Source organism: Haemaphysalis longicornis, unplaced genomic scaffold (genome assembly GCF_048455015.1).
Source record: "Haemaphysalis longicornis isolate Haplotype H1 unplaced genomic scaffold, Haemaphysalis longicornis Haplotype H1 scaffold_17, whole genome shotgun sequence".
NCBI classification, from domain to species: Eukaryota; Metazoa; Arthropoda; class Arachnida; order Ixodida; family Ixodidae; genus Haemaphysalis; species Haemaphysalis longicornis.
In genome coordinates, this window is record NW_027526276.1 from 9,962,004 (window position 1) to 9,984,085 (window position 22,082).

Below are 22,082 nucleotides of genomic sequence, written 5' to 3' on the forward strand. Positions count from 1 at the left end.
ACATGCCAAGCGCCACCATGACACGCACTTAACGTCCTTGTATTTTCTACTGTCCTTGCCATTAGCGGCCGGTATGAAAAATAAAAACAGGAGATTAAAACTGAGAAATACAGTTATACCCTAATCACCTGAAGCTTCCATAGTACGACAGCTTGTAATGAGTAACGATGCAATCAACAAGCGTCGACAGGAGACACAGGAAGCCAAGATTTAGTGGATTGTCGTGCTGCACAATTCGAACTACGAGACATCCCCGTTGAACCCAACTCTTTTTTTCTTTTTTTTGGTCCACCCCACTCCGCGCAGGGTTTTCCGGTATTTGAAGTGCACAAGTTGAGTACAGTGCACAAATACGTCAAAAAGAAAATTTGCAATATTAGACAATTGTTCGGTTGAATTGAACACAAAGGACAGCTAGAAATCTGTCAAACTCCTCGCTGCAGTGGCTTCGATTCCCGGCCGCGGCAGCCGCTTTTCTGACGGATGCGAAAAGCAAAAACGCCCCTGTGTATGAGATTTCGGCGCACGTTGAAGATCCCCTGCAGGTGGTCAAAATTCATCCGGAGCCATCCACTACGGCACGCCTCATCGCCTGCGTTGCGTCGGCGTGTTAAACCCTATACAATCAGTCAATCACATCCGTAAAACTTGAAAAAATCGATGCTGCTTTAGTGTGATTCCAATCTCAGTGAAATGTTTGTTTTGATGGGCATGGCTACCCAAGAGAAAAAAAAAAAGAAAGTTATTTACAATTAATGAAAGAAATAAGGAGAAAATTAAAGCAAGAAAACTGAAGAAACAACACACCACTTTGAACACAAGGTAACCGTGGACAGGGTTGCATCTAGTTTATTCATTCCCGAATGTTTCACCATCATGACTTCTAAGATTGGTTGAGTGATTGTTGGGTTTAACATGCCAAAGCTCGTCATCGTCATCTTACTCAGGTCAACTGTGGGACGAAGGCGTCTCCCCCTGAACTCTAACCAGTCCTGTCCTGCTCTGCTCGAGTCCATAGTTTACCCTCGAATTTCCATGTTTCATCCCTCCATCGTGTTATTGGCCTCCCTATTCTTTGGACCCACCTCTTGGTATCCACTCTGTTAACCAAATTGTCCACCGGTCTTCGGTTTGTCTCAGCCCATGGCCAGCCCAACCCCCATTTCTTTTTTTTTACTTGAACTATGATATCATGCACTCAAGTTTGTTCCCCAATCGAGGTAGCCCGTTTCCAGTCTCCGAGTGTAACTCCAAAGCTACACCAGGGCTATGGGGTGCTGCGCTGCAGAGGAGGGCACCGGATTAATTTCCGCCACCGACGCGCACCATTTTTGCTCTTCACGTCCATCAGAAAACGAGCTACTATAGCTGGGAATCAAGCCAGCGCCTCTGAGCTAGCAGCACAATGCCTTAGACACTGAGCCGCCCCAACTGAGATTCCCAATCAAAAGTAATAGGCTTCCCCCCTACCCATTCTGCGTCCAAGTTGCAGCCCTGCATTGTAACGTCAAACCCCACAAGTGGGCCTACATTTGTGGGAGTAAAAGTACGTTGCCTTGTTGCACAAAACATGAACGGTAAGGCAACGTCAGTGCCGTTTGTACAAAGTATAGTTCCCCAGGTCTGACAACACTTTTTGTTTAACCCTGGTGGCTGTCACTCCATTTAAATGCAGATTCTATTTTGGGCGATTTTCGTTTCACCAGATGTCACTGCTATTCCAGAACCGACTGCATGATGGTTCTTCTAAGCCAGGGGCACACAGCAGGAACATATATATCAAAGGAGGTGGAACACACATTGCAGGGCCTGCCAGCGACTGACCAGATAATGTCACAGAGAAACCCACGCAGACTACAAAGCTTCGTATCTGCAACGGCGAAGGAGAGGGTAGAGGAACCTGACCGACGAAATGACCACAATTCATTTCAGGGCTATGCGGTGAAATGACGATTGCAGCAGCTCGACAAATTTTACTAGCTTAACGTAGGCCAAGCACTGCCGGCACTTATCTCGCCACCCCTAGGAAGCAACACTTCCCCTCCAGTCTTGTTCTAACTCCGTGACCGCAGGAAAGCCCGTACTGCGAGGGACTAAGCAATGGGCATTTGCTTCGGCAAGGCAACTGACAGACTGTTCCAGCTCACAAACCTGGCTCAGTTTGCAACTCCGCAATGTAACGCTTAGCGACTGTTTCAGCTCACAAACCTGGCTCAGTTTGCAATTCCGCAACGTAACGCTTAGCGTCCTAACCACTTCAACGCCAAAAACAAGCCTGAACCAACCAGTTATATGTGCCCGTTTAAAGCTTCGGGAGTTTTTAACCATTTATGCCTTGTGGAGTCATAAGAAAACGAAAAGACGTCTCGGAGATTTCTGTATGCGGAGAGTTGCTCCCAACGACGAGGCGAAAACGTAAATATGGTAATTTCTTTCAAGGATGACAGAATCCAAGCGTACCACTGCTGAGGTTACCACCCAAACAAAATTAAAATTACAAGCTACCGCTCTTGCCCGCGGCAGAAGATCAGGGTACGCAACGCCTTGCAAACTGGCCGCCAGAGCGGACATGGTCTCAAGAACGATCTAATGAACCCAGCACCCGCTCATGCCAGGTCAGGAAATCAGGTCAACCGCGCGGTTTTCGCAACCCAACCTTGAACCAGCATTACACAGCTTTTGTGTTGCCGAATAGTCTTTAAAGCGCATCCGATTCAATCACGGTAACTGCAAAAAAAAAGTATTTGGTGGAACTAATTCACGCAGCAAAACAACCGTCTGCTTTTTGAGCAGGAGAGTTGTTTCGTGAGGCTCCCAGACTCACCTGACATTTTCTCTGAGTTGCTTGACGAGCTTGATGTTGATGTCGGCTTCTAGGAGAGCAGTGCATATCTCCTTGAGCATAGAATCAAGCACCTGAAACACGAAAACAGAGGAATCAGTTGCACGTGCAACTCCGATCGAAGTCACGTGTACGCACAGAGCGTGTGTACGCTGTGCCGCGCAACAAACGACGCGTTGACGTTCGCGATCAAGCACACACTAGCCACTCATTCGTGCGAGAAAACAACATTACTATTCGAATATGCGCTTACAGCAGCACAAGAAAGTCATATCGACCTTCAATGTTTCGTTGTTAGCGACGATCAACGCAGTTTAGACGCCAAAAACAGCTCGTTTGCATTCACTTTGCTGCGTTGTATTGAGACAGAAATAACAGATGTTTTGGCCTGATTAAAGAATTGTTTGCTTTTGCTCTTCTTAGTCCAGCGCTCTCTCGGGTATTCAAAACCGTTCGTATCAAAGCAGCTGTCAATTTCGTTTGCGTCGACGAGAGTGACGCCTGTCCGTTCGATGCCGCGGCATGCTCGCGAAATAACCACGACGTGTTGTTAACCAGACCCAGTCGCTCATAAATCGCGCATGTTGATGACATCGCGTCGCGACAAACATGCCGAAGCCGACGTGACCGCGGCCGGCCCGAGAGAGTAGGCCTTGAGCAGGCAGAGTCGAGTCCGTGCGAGAACTCACCTCCTTGTTGATGATGGTCGCATTGCTGAGGGAACGCAACGCGTTGGTGATTTTGCGGCCTAAGTCGGCTAAGACCATGGTGCCGGTGTCGAGGCACTGCGCCCGCCGTCCAAAGTAAACGCTCTACAACGGCGTAAACAGCTGTCCGCCGCGTTCACTGAAATGCTGCGTGGAACATCTCAAACGAGCCGCGCGCCGCCTGCCGTGTCAAGGAACGCACTAAATTAATGCAAAAAGTGAGTACAAAAGTTTGCATTTGTACAATGTAGCTAAGAAATGCGCGCAACGTGCTGAACAAATCCGAATATTTATTGTGGCTGATGCTTTCGGTGTCAAGTAAAGGCCTTTTTTTTTTTTGTTATCACTTTCGGTTTCGGCTTCAGAACTGCTGTCTGACGCGTCTGGCACTAGCATAGAGTTGGGCTAGTTTCCTGTAGAATTTTTCTGGCTTCACCGTAGCAATGCAGCGCCGAGTTACTTTATATACGGGTTGCGAAACGTTTCATAAGCCCACTCATCAAAAATTCGCCTTATGAAAGTTCCTATTTTGGATGGTGATGATGATCGTTAGTGGCTCTCCCTTTGAATCGGGGCATCAGTTGTCAGCGACTTGCCTGTTTTATTCTACTCATTTGCCCTACTCCTAGCTAACCTAATGTATTTGCCACCCTCATATCCCCCTCCCCCCTGTATTCACCCTGCAAGTGTTTTATATGCATTCAAAAAGTATGCAAAAAGATGCGACCGTGTGGCCAGCGAGATGCATCGTCGTTTGCGTATTGTCGTCTGCTGCGCATTATCTGATGGACCGTCCTCTGGCGGGAGAGCAAGAGTGAAAAATTCGCTTCGACAGCTTTACGCTTGCTTGAAAGGATGATTTAGAGCCACTTTATCAGCCACTGGATTTGTTTTGACATACGGTGTGCTGTAGGCAGAATGACAACTCACATTTATAGCGTCCTCAATAAAGAACACTAAGACATCCTCAAGACATCCTTAGGATCACATTTCGAGTAAATTATGCCGTCCTGAGGACGCCATCAAGCGGCCCTCAAGATATATTAAAATATGTACAGATGTCAGACCTCAGGACTTTCTCAGGTATATACATCCTCAGGAGAGCATCCTTTTACCTTTTTATTCATTTTTAAGACATTATATATAAGCACACAAATAAAGAGGAAACAAAGTATCCTTGTTATAAAATTTATTTGCGCCCTAGGAACTGGCCCCTTTGGAGGCATACTCTTCAGGAATTACTCAACATGCATCAGCCCCTCTCCTCTTTGGGAATGAATTCTGGAAGAAATTTGAAGAGGCAGATATTTCCAATCAGATAAACCTGCCAAGGCCAACGAAAATGCAAAAGAAACAAACGCAGAAAAGTGCAAAATATGGTGTGTTTGCACTGAAATTCAGTGACTGAATAGAAGAGCATGCTCCGCAGCTACTGTAACCACTGTAACCACCCACATCATACTGCACCATGTACTTCAGCAGTTGGTTTTTGAGTAGGGTTTGGAAGCCTGCTGGCAATACTGACTGCGGCAACAAATAGAAATTTAAGGTTTTTGACTCGCAGACCCGTTCTTAAATATGCCTGCATTTCTTTTTTTTTTTATTGCGATAGTATGCCCATTCGCATAAATATACAATTAACTCCCGTTTCGCAAAGAAACGCGAGCGATGGTGGGGTCACCATATCCACCGATGAAGGTCAGGTTGTCTGCCTGCATTTCTTCAATCTCTTCACAAAATACAGGACGGCATGTCTATTAAACTGCATGGCAGTACACCAGGCTGAAAATATTTGCCATACTGTGATCCCAACAAGATCTACATTTAACACAATTAACAAAACATGACTTTATATATGAAGTGGTACAACTCTGAAGAGTATCTTTATCCAGGTGCAGTAAGCAGACCAAATATGCATCCATGACAAACTGTCTCCCTGCTTGTACCTTCCACAGATATCATAAATACCAAATATTGGGCCAGCTCACAGCCCCTGGTTGACTTTTTCAAAACATGAAATGCTGCTCTCAGTTGACGAGAGTAAGCCCCCCCCCCCCCCCCCTTTTTTTTTTTTGAAGTGAGCTTAGCAGCATTGTAAAACCAGTAATTCACAAAGAACTTAGCACCTCGTGAGTGTCTACTCGCTTCTTTCATGTCTTAGCCCTTCTATTGTTCACCATGTTCCACCAAAAGGTCCAAACCAGCGCTCTGATAATTGACATTACCTCCATCTCGAGCTCTTCCCCCGTGAAAATGGAAAGAGCGTTTCTAGCAAGAAATCATAATTTCCAGATTAATTTCTGACTGGATTATTAGATTCTAGCTGGGATCGACAGCTTCTGACTAGAAAAATTCTATAGCTAGAGACAATTATGTTTTTTTTTTCTTCTAGGTGGACTGACAAATGCTAGCTGGAAGTAAATCTCAATCCAGCTAGATATTAAGCAGAAACTGAATTTCTAGCTAGAAATGCTGCTATTTCTAGCTAGAGGAAATTTTTGGTTCAATAATCCAGCCAGAAAAAAAAAACATATTTTCACCTGGGTTGCTGTTCTCGCCCCAAGTTTCTTCAACTTTTCACCATAGTGGTGCAGCCACGTCTTGATGACAGCTAGCCTCGACCTCGGCTTGTTTTGCGTCGGCAAAATTTTGTTTCACAGCCTCTGAAAAATCGTTACCAAGGCAATACGAAGATTCACTTCACTTGTATTGCAAAATGAAGCAGAGGACGTCTACCAGGCCTGCCATAAAAAGGAATTAAATTTGTCCACGTTTGAGCCGCAACCAGAAACACACTATACGGGGGTCCCAATAAGGCGATGAAAACAAAAGAAAGCGGCTTACTGATGATTAAGTTTACGACATTCAGTCAGCTGTACCGCACAGCTTAGCACCCTCTAAGCTGTGAAAATGATAGGTGTGACCTAAGCGAAAATGATAGGTGTAACATTAAGGGACAAGAAGAGAGCGGAGTGGGTCAGGAAGCAAACTCTGTTAAAGACATATTAGTAGAAATTAAGAAGAAGAAATGGACGTGGGCAGGGCATGTAATGCGAAGGCAAGATAACCGCTGGTCATTAAGGGTAACAGAGTGGATCCCTAGAGAAGGCAAGCGTGGCAGGGGCGGCAGAAAGTTATAAGTGGGCAGATGAGATCAAGAAGTTTGCAGGGATAAATTGGTTGCAGTTAGTACAGGATCGGGATCATTGGAGATCTACGAGACAGGCCTTTGCCCTGCAGTGGGCGTAGATAGGCTGGTGATGATGATGACCGCACAGCAACTTCTTGGTTCACAATGGCCTCCAGGATTCGCCTGGTACTGGTGCTGTAACTAAGCCGCCAAGACCGGCCAATTACTTACCTCTATTTTAATTTACCTCTCGATTATTTAGCTCTACCCCAAAGCGTGCCTTACCAGAGATGCCTTAAGTCGTCCATTTGTGCCGTGCCCAGCATCAAACTTTTCAAAGTCCTCGATGTTCTGAAATGGCTGTTCCAACACTTCTTCATCCCTGTCTCCGGCAGGGCTTTGATGGTCGCTGTTGAGCTCACGTATGATGGAATCCAGCTGTCTTCCATGTTGCTCACATCCCATTTCTACAGTGTGTATCGCCCTCATCAGCTGTTCAAACTCTGCAAAATGTTACCAAATCACACAAAATGTGTGTTAATCCACCCTGTGAAGGTGGTTGGAAAGCAAATCTGTAAACCACACCCGCAACGATTACCCATGCGACGTCACTTGAATTCACACACGTGGCTCTACAAAGAGTAAAACCACAGACCATTAAAAGCACTTAACCACACCCTTTATTACTTCAAAGAGATGTTCTTTGTTGAGGTTACATCAATGCATGATTTATGAACAGTGGTTGGTTGAGTTGTGTTGGTGAAGCACATGAGAGGAAACTTTTAGATGCGACTGCATCTCACTCGCCTTGTCCCTCCATACGGCGTTGTTGTTGTCCGTCCACACCCCTCCCCCATTTTCCTCGCAGCGCGAGCTGCGCTCTCCGCCGCTCACCCCCTCTCCTCTCCAATAGCGAACACTCTCTCGCGAGGGTCATTGGATTAGATTCGATTGGATTGGCTTGTATTGAATTGGATTAAAGTGGATTGTGTTGGATTGTGTTGCGTCATAGCCGCGGCAGGGGGTTCACGGCACGTTTCACGCGATGGGAGAATCAACCTAACGGAAACAACAACAGAACCCCCTATGCATCGCATCTACACAGGGGTTCCTGCGAGGGGAGGTGGGAGAAATTTTTTTATAAAATTGAAGGAACCTCACACCAACGCATGGCATGTCACTTCTCCTCCGTCTCTGCCGCTGCCGCTGCAGGCGACGATATCGGTGGCAGAGATGGAGGAGAAGTGAGTGGCCATGAATTGGTTTGATCTTCCTTTATTTTTACAACTCCTAGCGCATGCGCAAGACGAGCACATGGCCACTACACGTGCCGTGAGCGGGAGCGCGCAGCAGCGCAAGAAGTCGCGTGACGCTGTCACGTGGCATTCAGCGAGAATGCAGGGGGTAAACGCGCAGATGTGCTCGGTGAATGCACTGTCTGTCCCCCCAGTGTCCAATGGGCTCGTAGCTCAATCGGTAAGACAATAAGCTCTCGCTCCGTTTCTCAACTCGTTTCATGTTTGATTGCTGGTAACTTCTTTTATTTGTTTTGCGGGAGTTTTCTGTTGAGATTAACGGTTGTGACAGAACCCTTGGGGGGTAGAGCTAAAAAGCTTTGCTTTGAAAATAATTGCTTTTAGCCAACTCTGGTAAGTTTACACTTAGATTTAGCACAGGAAAGACATCAAGAGCTACCAACCGAAACAGCTGGGAAAATGTTATATGTTGACAGAAGAGGGAGGCACAGGAAAACGTTCTTACCAGAAGGTTTGAAGCTTCTGGCTGGAGGTGCGTTGCCCGACGGAGTTGCCAGCACACCAGGCCTTGCCCTGAAAAAATGTAAACAGAAAGATAAAGCGATATTTTGAAATTCTTACCACGTGAATTGCTACAATTTTGACGCTTTTCATGGGGCATGCATGCCGACTAAAATGCTGAAGTTTGGTCCGCTCATGCGCTCTGAATTCCAGGCCCTATTTTGAAAACAGGGTTAACTCGGGCCGAAATGTTTGAGAGAACGTCTGAAAACTCAAACTTACGTTCTCCTCTGTCGGCATGCAAAAGATGTGCAGGCCTTTAAAAAGAGCTGCTGCAACTTTCAGCGTACCCTGCGACAAAATAAAAGAATGTCACTTCTTCCCGCAATTCCCTTTCTTACATACAGCTGACAGGAGTTGCAGGTGTCTGGTCTAGGATTGCCCCGTAACTCTACACAGGTGAAGTATGGGCCAACCAGTCCAACAGTGTACAGGGGGGATTAAAAGAAATACGAACAACGGAGCACACAGCCTCCGACGCATGCCGCACCGTCTTGCTGCACTGTCAGTAAACTGCGCACATGCATAGTTCTTTCGGAGTGTTTGACAGTGTGGCCTACTGTTAGGAGAAATGCTTGACAAAGAAGCGACACCGGACATTTACTTTGAGGCGTCTTTTTATGCTCTGTCACCACTGAGCATCCTCTGATCTACTACAGCCTGGAGCCAAGCCCGCAGCAGGCTGATTGCAGCTATAGCATGATGCCCTTCAACGATCATCCCGCTCAGTGGCGACGCAGCGTGAAAATGCGCCTCAAAATAAACGACCGGCGTCGCTTCTTGATCAAGCATTCCCCATGAATGTAGGCCGCAATCTCAAACGCTCTCAAAGAATCACACATGCACGCAGTTTATTGACTTTGAAGCCAGAGGGTGCGGCATTCGTCGGAGGCTGTGCGCTCCGTTGTTCGCATTTCTTTCAATCCCCCCTGTCCCTTAAAGAAACCAGGAAGACAAAATACAACCTTGTGTTATTTGAAAGCAGCTCATAGCTTATTAAAACTTTGTTATACAAGATGCAAGCATTGCTGCCATTGCTGCATCAGTGTTTGTATGGCAGGATTTTATACTATACCTGCCGCACAGTATGATGTACCATACGACCTCTGATGTGTTGGAGCCGCCATAGTGGCCATTCACTGCACTCGGTGCTCCTGGTTGAATTATGTTCCTTTCTCACATGGACGGTACTATCTAAGCTTACCACTGCAAAACAAGCTGCTTCCAATTTTACGCACCACAAGTTAGACATGCAAGCCCATTTTGACTTGTGCTCCCCCCGTGAAAATGGAAGGAACATTTTTAGGAAGACATCCTAATTTCCAGCTTCATTTTTGGCTAGATTTATAGATTCTAGCTGGAATCGACAGCTTCTAACTAGAAAATTTCTTAATCTAGTTGGAGATTATTGCTTCCAGCTAGAATGTTTTTCTTCTTTCAGCTGGACTGACAAATGCTAGCTGGAAGTAATAGCTGCCAGCCGTAAAAAAATCTCCATCCAGCCAGAAATGAGCTAGAAACTGAATTTCTAGCTATAAATTCTGTCTATTTCTAGCTAGAAACATTTCTAGCAGGAAGAAATTTCTGGTTCTGCGATCCAGCTAGAAGAAACGCTACTATTTCCACCTGGGTTGTCAGCAGCCAATCATGGAAATTAGCGTTATTAGGTCACAAGTCAAGTACGGGAAAGTAGCAGGCAATCTTTTGAAAGAACCAAAGTTGTGTGTTGTCATGCTTGTCTCTTTAAAGATTTAAGTGTATACAATATAGCTTCACACCAAACTAATCCAGTAAAGGTAAAACATTTGCCTATAACTGAACATTTTGTTCAACCCTCCCTGAATGCAGAAATTAGCAGGGCAATTCTGCACCCACTCTGGCAACCACATGCTAACATTATGGGGAGACATGGCTCTTAAAACAATTTCTTTTAATTTTTAAGTAAAGTCTGTGAAACTTGTCAGTATTGCTGGTTTTTTTTGCACTGATCTAAAATATGCCATTACTTATAGGTAAGTCAATTAGTTACCATGATAGAGATAATTACCCATTTTTAGAGGAACAATGGACAAAACAGTGTCGGTCATGAAACTGTAATCTTTATATTTTCCAATAGTACTATGAAGCCTGGTGAGTGCAATAAGAGAATCGTTTTTTGATGCCCTGCTTGGAAACTTTTTTTACAGCTCATTAAACTTTGGTGTTTGAAATGGGAATTCAAAATGGTTCCTTGCCACTGGTGCCACCAAAGTTTAATGAGCTATAAAATTAGTTCCAATCGGTGCATCGAAAAACCGATTCTCTTATTGCACTCACCAGCGTTCATAATATTGGAAAATATAAAGATGACAATTTTATGGTCAGCATTGTTTTGGCTATTGTTCCTCCAAAATTGAAATTGTATAGGGATCTAAGTGACTTACTCAAAAAATAATGCTATATTTGAAATCAGTGGGGAAAAAAGCAGCAAGACTGACAAGTTTCACAGACTTTACTTCACAATTTAAAGGAACTGTTTTAAAAGTAGTGTCCCTCCTTAACATGATCTATAGCAACACAGAAAATTGTGGGTCACCTGTCCTTGAAGAAAGTTACTTAGGTTTAATCTGAAATCTGTACAGCTGCACATGCATGTGGCATGTAAAGCAAGGAAGAGGCAATTCCCTTTATATCAGGTTGCAGCAGGCTTTCCTACATGCGTGGGAGGCCTGCGGTAGAAACATATTAATAACTGGTAGAAATCTAAGCACACGGTGTTTACCTTCAGCAGCGCTGATAGCTGCTTCTCGAAATGGGCTCTTGGTTAACCTTTGTCCCATCTGATCTCTTATTCATATTTAATAGAAAGAGCAAGAGCAAACTTCAGTAGGCAATACAGCACAGTGGCTACGTGCTAACATGTACACAAATTATTAGCTCGAATAAGTCACAAGACATTTGCAGGTACTTCAAGCTGTGGCGATACCTTGAGCTATCGAACTCCACATCCTGCTTTTGCGAAAACCCATATTTAGACACGACATCGCAGTTAAAGACACGTGAAAATATGAAAGCGAAATTTATTATTTCTCATTTGGGTTACGAGTGCATATGTCTGAACCGCGTGTTGCTCTTGGGAGCAAGGGACTTGGTTACGTGAAGTAGTATCTGGTGTGCCAACCTACATTTTCTTTTAAGTGCAGACCACTTTAGGGGCCCGCCTTGTCATCGTAGCTCGCTCGCTGGACCCAAGTAGAGCAGCATTCCGTCGTAGCGGCGCTTGTCGCGGCGTAACCCAGAGGCTTCGAAAGCCAAGCAATTTATATAGTCATAAGCGGTTGAAACTGGTGAACCACTGGCACTTGTCATACATCTCACCGTTGTTTAGCGCAAAGAAAACTGTAGTACATTAGAAGAAAAATATACGTAATTAACCGGCAGCGCCTGCGTTCATTTAGTTAGGAATGCTTGTTGGGTTGGTTTTTACGATAGTAAGCGAAACACAGTGGCACTGCAACGCTGGCCCGAGCTGGAGGAAAAGCAACCACAGAGAGAACAGAACTCCCGCTGGTGCAGTTTCAGGCAGGGGGCGTGCGAGCACTGCGGAGGCAGGAAATCTGAAATGTGTTGGATGGTACCAGTAGGTGGATGACGGCGCTACAGACCATTATGGCAAATCACTGCTCTGCACTTCCCACAGCTTTCACGTAGAGTGGAACGGCTTTAATTAACTTTTTTTTAACTTGCGCAGTAGCTTTTTTCTCGTCACCCTTTATATCCGGACAAAAAAATGTATGTATACAATGGTAACGGGAAACGAAGATTTGTTCGTTATAGCCGCCATTTCGTTAGAACCGGGTTCACTGTAAGTGGCCTGTACTGTATTACATGAAGAGACAACCCAAACTTGGTTGTAGGTTAGCTGTTCATACCATGTTTCCTGCTTAAAAGACACAATCCGGTCGGAACAGTGAGGAGGCGTACCTCGGTCCTCTCCCCGAACGCGTTCTGTGCTAGCAATTTTTCCAGGAGCAATTTCCCCGGACCCTTTTTACCTACACCTCAAATTAGGCAATAGCGCAGTAAGGGTGAAGCTTTGCAATGACTAGTTAAACGAGACAATGGAAGAGGACCATTTATTCAGCTGAAATTAAAGAGCATGTGCAACCGAGGAGAGCGACAGCTTTTAGCAACTACCTTGAACAGCATATTGCTTTTGCAGGGCAACAGCAAAACTTACATCATTGTAGAATCGCCATCAAAAGATTTATTTATTTAAAAAAAAAAGATATGTCTGCCATTTTAAATAAGAAGGGTAGAAAGCAAACACAGTATTACCAAATGTCTGTAGCATGCGGCAGCACAACACCCTGCTCACCCTGCTCCAGTCAGGTACCGGCATGGCCCCTCCTTTCGGAAGACTTCTAACGTCTTCCATCCTTGGCGGCCACAAGCAGCCATCTTCTGTAAGCCACTTTCGATGCACAATGGCTACGAGGACATGGACACCACCTTAGTTCAGAGAAAAACAAGTAGGTTTATTATTCACGAAGGACTATATGAGTGGCAGTGACCAAGAAAACACAGGTGAACACAAGCAGCTATTTTGTACGCAAAAGGGGAAAAGTAACAGTTTCTCGCTCAAAAACACGCTTCACACATTTCTGCACAACTTGCAGTGGGGAAAATCGCAGGTTGTACAGTTGCGAGCCAACATGGATCCCAAGCATTGATGATAGGAAAGGGGAGGAATATACCGTAATTAGTCGATTCTAAGCACCCCCTTTCTTCCACAACCGCAATACCGAAAGTGAGGGGGTCGCTTAGATCGGAAAAACCTAATACCCGTCACCCGCCACGTTTTTCCGTAGCCGTATCTCGACGACATTGAAGGGTGCCAAAAATAATGTTTCATTTTCCGAACACTCAAAATAAAAATAGGTACAGACTGTTAACCCACCCCTTACAAGTCTGACACTCAGTCGCCTTCACTACCATTCGGGTTCGTTGTGCCACTTGGGACACGTACCGCTCGCAGTATCCTCTAGCAGGTTGTCTTCTGTTCCGTTCGAGAGTGTGGTTTGTAATTGAAAACTTCATAAATGACTTGGCCACAACACCAAATTGGGCCCACTTCCACACGTCTGAAATCCACCTTGCGATTGTTGCTTCGAGAAGGGAGTGCTGCTTGGATTCCCATGCAAACATTTTGTCAAATTTTATTCCCGAAAGTAGGGGAGCGTGCTTAGAATCGGGGAGGGGTGCTTATAGAAGCGCAAAATATGGTAGGTCTTTGCGATGCAGGAACTTCCTTTCTATGATACAAGGTGCCTTTGATAGCAGATGTGCAGCGTTCTCAATGACTACCATGGAACCGGTTCGTCAGCAAGCACGCAAAAGCTGCTCTTCTTTCCAGCATGAAAAACAACATTGTCCGGTTAGCTCAACTTTCTGAAACTGCTGCCCTTGATAAGGGCCTATAAGTGGCCCACGGTTATGTGGCCCGCTAAAAAGTGGCCTGTCCCCAATTTCCAAAGCCTTCTCGAACGATGACGCTTGTTTTGCCACTCTGTTGCAGAGCTGCTCAAGTGGGAACTCTGGCTTTCAGACCATTTTTTTCAGTGTACCAATGTAGTTTTCGAATGGGAAAGCATTCTATTAATTTAATGGCCCAAGGTGTTCAATGGCGGCTGCAAGATGACTGAACACATGCGCATTATGCGACACATGATGCTGGCCGTAGATACCAGCGAAGCGTACCACAGAAATGTCAAGAAGCTCTCCAGCACACTGAACCTCACTTGGAGTGACACTACACATCGAGAGCAGGGTGACATTTCATCGAAATTTTGTGGCCTTCCACCTATCTAGCTCTGCTAGGCTGCATGGTTGTCGGTTGAACTTGAATGGGACGAACTGTGATAGCGCAACATTGCGCTTTGAAAGCACTAGGCGCACTTTCTGCAAAGCCTTACTTTCCTTGGCCCATGAAACCACAGCACAATCGAATTGTGCATGACACCCAAGAATACAATTAAGGTGCATGTAATCCAGAGGCACATCTTTAATAATATCTATATGAAGTGCCGCTAGAATACTACGCCCAGTGTGGTGCTGCCACTGTGTTTTGCGCCGAACGGAGCGGTCTGTCCTCAATGCACTTTTCGAGCCAGGAAAGCAGACCCTTCTCTTTCTGTAACGACCTTTTACAGTGCAATTCGAGCAGCTGTAATAACCTGTATAATGCTTAATGCATAGCACGAAAGCTTTTGCCGGCGCATCACAAACCAGGGCACTCAGCCGCGATTAAGTTCTTCAACAAACGTACGCATATGAACTTGTTCGCATTAGTTGTGTCGCTGAAAAATGCGCTAATAGCAAGTTCATCACAAGTGCAAGAATAAGCCAAAAATGCCCCTTCGAACGCTTCGAAACGAAGAGGCCGTCAATACTGACGTTGATGCCAAGTTCTAGACGGCTCTTTGCGGCTTGCAACACTTGCCGTAGGCCTGCCTCCAAGCCAAAGTGATGGAACTTCCCTCCTGCCATGGTCGAAACACGAGTAGACTTCCGAGCTCGAGTGCTTGCGGAGCACTCCGAGAAATTATGTTTGTGTTTGTGCGAGTTTATGTTTATGTTTGTTTATTGTTTATTATGTTAATTATGTTTATGTTTGTTTGTGTGCGTTTGTGTGTATATTATGTTTGTGCGAGGACTTCGCCGGAATTTGACAGCATCAACGTTGTGCTGCGCTTCGCCATTTGTAACATCACCCGATGCCCACATCTGTTCTAAACGGCCATCCCCTCAACCATGACCAGAACTCTGCACGTTTACGAAGGGGCTCTCTTCGTTGTCCTTTTTTGGCGTACATCGATCTCCACATGCGAAGCTTGCAATGTGATGGGATAGATGCACTTGCGTCCATGGTTAGTGTCGTGCGCGGGACGGAATTTTCTCTTACGCCCTGTCTTTTTGCATGCGGCAGACACTTCCCTGACAACACATCCGTGTTATTTTTTTATAAGGGTGCAGAGATCGAGCTTTATACATGCCTCAAGGCGCCGTTTTCTGGCGCGCACTGAAGGTGCCATGGCGCCAAATACGAATACCAGACTCTTTTCCTCCGTGCTCCTTTTCTTCACGCTCAAAAACGCGCGCGCCGCAAGCATACAGAGACGTTGGATGGTCTTGGCTGGTCTTGGCTATGACACACACAACTTCTCCCCTTTTTCTTTTTTATTTGTCTCATTGGCTAGTTGATTTCCAGGTTTCCAGTGGGACCAATATTCCAGCACATAATTACTTCAAAATCAAAATCCGCAACTGATTTATTTAAAGCGCTTCAAATCCAGTGGCGGTGATCTTGGCCATGAAATGGAAACCGAAAGTAAAAAAAGAAACCGAAATTCAAACGCTTTCTTCCGTGCTCGAGCGCTTGTTTACATCTGGCATTGCAAATGTCGATCTGCCGCCGGCATAGAGTTTCTCACTAGCTTACCTATGGCCGCCGGTAACCGTCTTGCAGTGCACTCCGGTTCTTTGGCCAGGGGTTTAGGCATGGTTTTTTTATATTGCCGCGGGTTTACCATGCACATGTACGAATCAACGAACAGTGTGGGACTAATGCGCATAAATGTGTGTGGATTATTCCCCGTAGGCAGATAGATTGATAGCGGGCAACGTAGAGAGTGATAAAGCCAGCTACGCTATTTGGTGTTATGGGGGCAATTCTCGGTAGTGCGGTAGAACGAGAACAACACCGACCGATGCCTCTGATGATTGTGTTTTAACGAGTGCAGTAAAAGTAAAAAATTATTTCTTTTGCAGTGCGCAGCCAGAAGTGGCGAAGACCGGAGATGCCGAGCGGAACGCGTTCCGCTCCCCGCTAGCAGACGACGCTCGCTTTCCTAGCCATAGCCTCCTTTATAACGGCTTGTGCCTGCTCAGTGCCAGAAATTCCGCCGTTCTCTCTGGTGGCGCCCTAATCCCAGGTTGTCCTGTGTTGGCGAGGGCACAGTAAACATTTGTCTACACACCTGGCAACAATGAGTGGTTTAAAAAGAAATTGTCAAGACCCTTTGCAAACAAAAAAACGGGTTGTATAAAGGTGACTCTGGCTCTGAAATTCACGAGGCCAGAAATAAAACCACCTAGCTAGGGTGACGCTAGAACTTAACAGTGTAGTTATAAAACAGATGATATTTCTCGGGCTATCTTCTTCGTTCGTAAATAATTTAACGCAAAATTTTTTTTCTCCGTTTCCCTCGATTCAGCCAGAAATGTTACGGGTGAGTTTACTAGTGGGTTTGTGACCCACTGGGAATTGATCGGTTATTCGGTATGTGATTGGTGAGGTAAGAATGAATGTACCGGGGAGAAGTAGCGAGAGAAACAAGCTAAGTGCATGCTGAATGTTTATCCTAAGTGTATATAGGGGCTCTCAAATACTGAGCATCGCCTTGAGCTAAAGATTGAAGTCGTCATTCTTTGTGCAACAGCCAGGCATTGCCGATTACCGCGTCGTCAATATATCTACTACATGCGCGATGGCAACATTTCCTGGAGCCGCAGCGACGGAGAAATAGGGAAGGGATGGAGGAGGGTGGGCGCGTACCTTTTCTGGGACCCTAAAAAGTATTAGCCGCAGAACAAGACTTAATGGACTCGTAAGTAAAAAAAGGGAGCTCAACTGTTTGGACTTCTTGAAACAAAATTTAATTAGTATGACTCAATAATCACTACACATCGAATCTAGAATCATTATTTTTCACTTATCAACTTTCACTTATCAGCGGGAGAAAAGTTAACTGGCTCTTATCGCAGTGACAACCATTAGGTCATGCATACATTTTGTTAGAAACTGCCGTAGCGAACCCAAAAGGGCGAGCGTGCAGGCGGAAACAGTACACTGAACGCAGTTTAGTAGGTTTGCGACGCCACCCATAAAGCTTCGGTCTTTAATACTGGCTCATGAAGTTCAAGCTCGCCGTTTTGCGGACTTTTGTAGCTGGAAGACGCCTTCGTGTAGCAGACGACGCCGAGGTGCGTTTCAGTTCACCTCCGCCTGAAACAGTAGTTCGCATCGGCATGGCCATCGAAAAACCTGGGAACTTGGCGCCCCCACAGTGAACGGGCTGCTGCAATGGGTTTCGGGGCGATAGAGCAGGCACAGTAGGTTATATAGGAGGCTATGTCCTAGCCAACGTTTTTAGATTAGGTCAGTTGGCAAAGAGCGCGGCCCTCCAAGCACGGCGGCGCGGGCCGCTGCTGTCGCCAACCAGGCGGTGGCGCTGCGGTAGCGTTGAGATCGGTCTCGGCGCGTCGTCTGCTTCTCCTTGCTTGAAAAGGCGCCGGTGAACGCCCACCACACACCGTTAATGCACCTTTGAAATGCACAATCCAACTTCGCTCTAATCTTCCGCTTTAGTGACAAGAGCTCTACATTTTTATGGCCATTTTGAGGAGACACAAGCTCTATTTCGGATGGGAAAAAGGCAAGGCAAACGCTGCACAGTGCTCTTGCTTTCAGGCGCATCCCGTTCCAACAGACCCCAGTACGGGATCCCCTATACCTCAATAATATTTAAAGCATACCCGAACACGTCTTACGCGGTTTAAACTGTGGAAAAGCCTACAATAGTCAACCACCCGCTTGGAATCAAGAAAGGATGCCTTGTTATTTTTATTTATGATGCGGAAGCAAATGCAGTAAGTACATTTTCACAGAAGTATATTTGCAATTCTAACAAAATTAGTGAGCCGATCTGAAACCAAGCGCTGCAACAGTAGTTGGCTTTTTTAATAACGAACAAAATAAACCATTTAATATTAAACCAATGTTTTTCGACGTTTTTATTTCTTTGGGGTGTATAATGTGCTTTCTTGACAGAAATAAAGTATTCCTTGGATGATAATATTTGTCGTGCTATTTTTTTGTTGGTTTGTAAATCAGATTAACTGTCTATTACGGTCACAGAAACTTTAATTTGTCATCTCGTAGCCCGGATATGCCCAATATTTTACGCGTTTCGCCTGACAGTTTTTTCCATTGTGCCATCGTTTGTGCTGTCTTCCTAACTTTTTCAACGTAGATTTTTCTGCTCGTTTCTTTTTGCAGTCAATAGATAGGCAACACAACTCAGTTTTGACTAGTCAGACTGCTTAGGAGGTTTAACGTGCCGGCTCTACACAGGCAATGAGGCGCGCCCCATAGTGGAGGGCTCCAGATTAATTTTGATCACCTGGGGATCTTTAACGTGCGCCGATATCTAGAACACACGGGCGTTTTCGCTTTCCGCATCTATCAGAAAAGAGGCCGCCGCGGTTGGAAATCGAAATCGCGTCCTTGTGCCCAGCAGCACGACACCTTTAACCACCGCGCCGGGTAGGGTAAAAGTTTTGATCTGACAGCACCGTGCATCTGTTGTGCCACACACTGCCCTTTTCACGGCTATTATTGCCGATGAAATGCCTGGCGACAGGTATACCATTTGCTCCAACGGCTAATATTTAAGGCAACAATGTAGCGGAGAAACGTTGCTATATTCTTACTGGTTTGTCAGCTGAGGGTGAATATTCCGATTTTTATCGCTGTAGCTGTACGGAGGGAGAAGCACAACTCTTGAACTAACTTCAACCAACAAGTTTTGCCTGACTATTTCAGCCTTCTGCCAATGCCCCCCGACTCTTCGAGCTGGCTGGGCGAAGCATTCACATTCGACGATTCAAACGATGAACATATGCTGAATGAACACAACAGCGAGGCACAAAACAGTTCCTGCTGAGTTCGGCGGTTTTTAAACCGCCCATACCGTCACTTTCGCCAGTTAAATGCCCATCATTTTGGCAGGACGCTACATGTGTGGGAACCACTGTACTCCCTTTGGGTGGTTTTCTGCATGACTTTGGAGTCTTTCGTTTGGACAGATGCTCAAGTATGTTAGGGATAATACGGGGCACCGCGCTCTCCCTCAGGGTCCACCTGCCTCTTAGTTTTATCGTTCACGATGTGTTCGTAGCAGATGACGATGTCTGAAGGCTCACAATGAGTGCCACAAACGTATGTTTATGACGTAACTTTGAAGTCTTTCCGCGGAATCGCGCTTTTCCACGCGTTCAATCCGTCAGGATCCTTCGGCGACTTGGAGAAATGCCGCGGCACGGACTTTGCCGCTGCCGAAGCATACCCCGAACGGCAGCCAGGCGCGGGGCACGTCAACAAACCGCACCGACACTTGAGAGATCCACTAAAATATGTATGCACGATGACAGCACAGAGTTAACGCGCTAATAAAGGCGTGATGGACAGCCGAGCACCAATAGCACAGCGAAAACACATGGCTGGCGCGAGCCCCCACAGAACAGGGAGATCTCAACTAGATCTCAACGCAACGCCAGCGCCACCTCTCGGAGTGGCGACAAAATGGTGCCGCCTCTCAGGCGCAGTTTGCAAACTGAGTTAATCTAAAAACGTTGGTCCTAGCGCAACTCGCAACCGCAGCGCCGCGGTCGCGAGAGTCGCGGCCGGGCGCCTTCTCTCCACGGCCGCGGCGGGGAGATACGGAACTGAAACTAAAGCGTGGCAAACTGTTCGCATAGCGACGCAGTGAAACATCACCCTCGCGAGGGGTACGATCAAATGCAGAGCATTTCCGGGGGCGCACGACGTTAAGTAGTTTGCGTTACGTTAATGTTGTTGCACTTGTGGCAACTGCTGACGAGAGAGCGCTCGTCAGCAGTAAAATTGCCAGCCTCGGCGCACGTTGAGTCCGAGAGAGGCATGGAGGAAAGAAAAGCTTAGGAGAGGCCCTGACGTCACACCCAGCGCAGCCGGAAACGCCATTTCTGTAAGTCGAATGGCGGACCACTGGCCCTCCATGCCATTGGCGGACTCTTTTTGCCTCTCTCTCTCGGTGCACCTTCTCCGCCTCCTCCGTCCTGTATCGCCTCTCTTGTCGTCTGCATCTGCCAGCGCCGAGCCGGCGGAAATCAGCTGATAGGCAGGTAGAAGGCCGTTTTGCAGCGCGTGACCGTGAACCTAAACGCGCGGTTACACTGTTACACGTCTTCAGTGTGGCCGCAGCAGGTTTGCGAAGCGGCTCGCTCTAACAATGCCGCAATGCTCGGTGCCAGGCTGCAAGTCGCGATCGGTACCCAAGGAATTGGGCGTCACTTTCCACCGGTTAGTGCATCATTTCGCTGACAAGTATTGCTGTACATTGGTGTGCATTCATCCTTTGTTTGCAATCGCCGCCGTTTATAGGTTCCCAAGCGATGGAGAACGCCGCAAACAGTGGGCGAACGCCGTGCGGCTACCGGACTGGAAAGTGCCCAAGTTTGCGTTGCAGTTTCACTGGCAATCCCAGAGATGACTAGTCAATTAAACGGCCGTTCTATATATATAGGTAAGCAGTACTTCGTGCAGATTTCACGCTAAAAAATTGTGGAATGTTTTTACCGTTGTTCGCGTGCCTTCGGTAGAATTTTTTGCGAAGGAGGAGGAGGAGGAGGCAAAACGTTTTATTGAGTAAAAAAAAATGAGAGGGTGGGTGGCGTCAATAAACTTTTTTTCGCCAAGTTTCAACTTGTCCCAGTGTCAATAAATTCAAGGTGATATCAGTTGAAAACGTTCATACACTAACCTCGCCGTATGAAGCGTTGAAAAGCGAAATCCAGAGCGAGACCACAAAAAGATCCAGATTCCAGATCCAGCACTCTTCCAGCCCTAGTAGCACAAATTGTTGCCGCAACGTTTCTGCCGTGTTGCCAATGTTGCGTAACGTTAGGCAACGTTACACAACGTGGTGACAATGTTGCCGAATGTGGGCCAACATTGGACACATTCAGCAACATTCCCGCAACGTTTACAAACAACGTATAGGCAACGTTGCCCGTATGCACATTTTTCACGTTGCAGCAATGTTGCCAAATGTGGGCCAACGTTGGAGACATTCAACAACATGCACGCAACGTTTACAAACAACGTATAGGCAATGTTGCCCGTATGCACATTTTTTCACGTTTCAGCAATGTTGCCAAATGTGGGCCAACGTTGGACCCATTCAAAAACATTCATGCAACGTTTACAAACAACGGATGGGCAACGTTGCCCGTATGCACGTGTTTTCACGTTCCAGCAATGTTGCCAAATGTGGGCCAACGTAAAATCAGTGTTGGACGCATCCAACAACATTAACGCAACGTTTAACGCATAGGCAATGTTGCCCACATGCACATTTTCTTGCGTTGCAGCAATGTTGCCAAATGTGGGCCAACGTTGGATACATTCATGTAACGTTTAAAAACAACGCATGAGAAACTGCCATTTACACGCTTTTTTCGCGTTGCAGCAATGTTGCCGAATGTTGGCAAATGTCATATTAATGATGATAAACGATTTCACGTGAAGTTACATAAGCTGCCTAAAAATTCAAATGATCCCGTACAGCACACTTGAATGTTTGCGATATAGTTACAGGATACGTTAATTTCGGGAGTGTGGTTAAAAGTGATCAACGCGTACGTACAGTTCCTACATATTTAGCAATGCTCACGAAAAACCTTCAAATTAACATTGTCTGTGTACATGTTTATCTAGGTTGCCG

At 46.2% G+C, this 22,082-nt stretch overlaps 1 protein-coding gene and 1 long non-coding RNA gene across 2 annotated transcripts in view; both read right to left on the bottom strand.

Moving 5' to 3' along the window:
* LOC144166420 (signal recognition particle subunit SRP54) overlaps positions 1 to 3,720 on the bottom strand; it is a 58,658-nt gene extending 54,938 nt beyond the window's left edge. Inside the window, exons 1-2 of the mRNA XM_077695946.1 lie at positions 3,532 to 3,720; positions 2,825 to 2,916 (exon numbers count right to left, since the gene is read on the bottom strand). Of these exons, the coding sequence (XP_077552072.1) occupies positions 2,825 to 2,916; positions 3,532 to 3,609 (170 nt within the window). The 5' untranslated portion in view covers positions 3,610 to 3,720. The remainder of the gene's footprint in view (positions 1 to 2,824; positions 2,917 to 3,531) is intronic.
* A 1,001-nt stretch (positions 3,721 to 4,721) lies between these two features.
* Positions 4,722 to 7,688, bottom strand: LOC144166365 (uncharacterized). The gene is made up of 3 exons (XR_013321660.1): positions 6,965 to 7,688; positions 6,090 to 6,212; positions 4,722 to 4,830 (listed from the first exon to the last, which is right to left on the bottom strand). It is a non-coding gene; the product is annotated as an uncharacterized LOC144166365 (long non-coding RNA).
* Between the last annotated feature and the right edge of the window lie 14,394 nt (positions 7,689 to 22,082).